Below are 1907 nucleotides of genomic sequence, written 5' to 3' on the forward strand. Positions count from 1 at the left end.
ACATATAAAAAGTAAAATGTTAACTAAACCGCGAAGAAAAAATGGGATGAGTATCTGTCACAACCCAAATTTCCTTTCCCGTCAAGGAAATGTACACAGCAACGCCTTGCAGATTAGGTTACATTTTCTTGCGTGAAATATATTGCATGAGGTTGAGGCCCTGGAGAGCGGTGGCCCTCGAGAGGTCAGGTGGGCAGGGCAAGGCAAGGGGCACACCACAGTCGCTGGAGTGGTATAAAAGGTGTGCCAGCTCGATAATCGGCATCAAAATCCTTCTCGCTCTCATCCTCTCTGCTCCTCACTCTCCATCCGCTTATCTCGATACAAGATGATGAAGGGACTGATCCTCTGTGGTAAGTAGGCTCTGATGGTGCTCGGTTTGCACTGCAAAGTGTTGTATGTTCTCCTTTCTTTAAGCAATACAATTATGATGTCTATGTTCACTGACATGATGGAACAATCTGCATGCTGAGTATATTTCTCTCTCTCTCTCTCTCTCTCTCTCTCTCTCTCTCTCTCTCTCTCTCTCTCTCTCTCTCTCTCATTGGGAAGATGCGTTTACCCATAAAATTCTTTCATTTAACTTGGATAATTCCTAAGTAACTTATAATCCAAATAAAGATGCATATTGTAATTACCCTACCTTGAATGATAACATGATAACACACCAAGAACAAACTAAGAAATGTTATAAAGTTGCATTGTTGTTATAATGTGCAACTTCCATCCACTTAACAAAAACATCCAATTGCTTTCAGTATTCCTCGGAGTCGTTTCCGCTGATAAACGCCCTCCAGCAATAGCTACGCCCCTCCAAGCAATAGCTACGGCCCTCCAAGCAATTCCTACGGACCACCTAGCAATGGCTACGGCGTAGATCCCGCCATCGCTGCCCTGGCTGAGAACATCCCTGGAGGTGGTGTCCCTGGAGAGGACTACCCAATCCTGGCTTCCGTCCCTGACACCGGATTCGACTGCAACGCCCAAAACGTCCAGGGCTACTACGCCGACACCGCCCGTGAAGCTGGCTGCCAGGCCTTCCACATCTGCCAGGACAGGCCCAATGGACGCCGTCAGCAGGACTCCTTCCTCTGCCCCAACGGCACCATCTTCAACCAACAGTACCTCGTCTGCGACTGGTGGTTCAACTTCGACTGCGCTGACGCCGAATCCTTCTACTCTGTCAACGAACTCATCGGGGTCGTTCCTACTACCGGATACGGTTATGGCCCTAATGGCAACGGAAACGGCAACGGAGCCAGGGCTCCAGCAAGTGCCTACGGCGCTCCATCGTCTCCCTCCGATTCATACGGAGCACCCTTTTAAGCCAGCAGGCCCCTAGAATATCGAGACGTCCTCATCATAGAACCCTGCAGTATTCATAAGCTTCTACTCTTCTATCTTTCAAAGCAATTTCCACTTATCTCTCTCCGATTGCCACTTCACCCGAACCGACGCTACTATGTAAACGATCATTACAAATCCATATATTTTGCTAAAATAAATCACAAAATATAATCTATGGTTTGAAGTTAACCTAATCGCACTGCGGAAGAAGATGATGCATTTCATTGCAACATTGCTTACAAAATGCTATGATCAAAACTAGGAAGGGTTGCAGTTCCCTAAAAATTGTTCAGCTCAATGATTATCTGGCTTGTACTTGTATGAAAATTATGATTACTTGCTCTGTTTTATCAGGAAAGTTTGTAACTACCCATTCATAACAAACGCACTATATACATACTACATACATACATACACACACACATACATACATATATATACATATATATATATATATATATTATATATATAGTATATATTTATAATATATATATATATATATGCATTATATATATATATATATATATATATGCACTATATATATATATATATATATATAT

The 1907-nt window shown here is 43.0% G+C and overlaps 1 protein-coding gene across 1 annotated transcript; it reads left to right on the forward strand.

Moving 5' to 3' along the window:
- Positions 1 to 328: 328 nt before the first annotated feature.
- LOC135198304 (pro-resilin-like) lies at positions 329 to 1518 on the forward strand. Its single transcript, XM_064225874.1, has 2 exons — positions 329 to 353; positions 785 to 1518. Exons 1-2 carry the CDS (start codon positions 329 to 331, stop codon positions 1324 to 1326), a joined length of 567 nt encoding a protein of 188 aa, XP_064081944.1. The 3' UTR covers positions 1327 to 1518.
- Positions 1519 to 1907: the final 389 nt, after the last annotated feature.

This window comes from Macrobrachium nipponense, chromosome 22 (genome assembly GCF_015104395.2).
Source record: "Macrobrachium nipponense isolate FS-2020 chromosome 22, ASM1510439v2, whole genome shotgun sequence".
NCBI lineage: Eukaryota > Metazoa > Arthropoda > Malacostraca > Decapoda > Palaemonidae > Macrobrachium > Macrobrachium nipponense.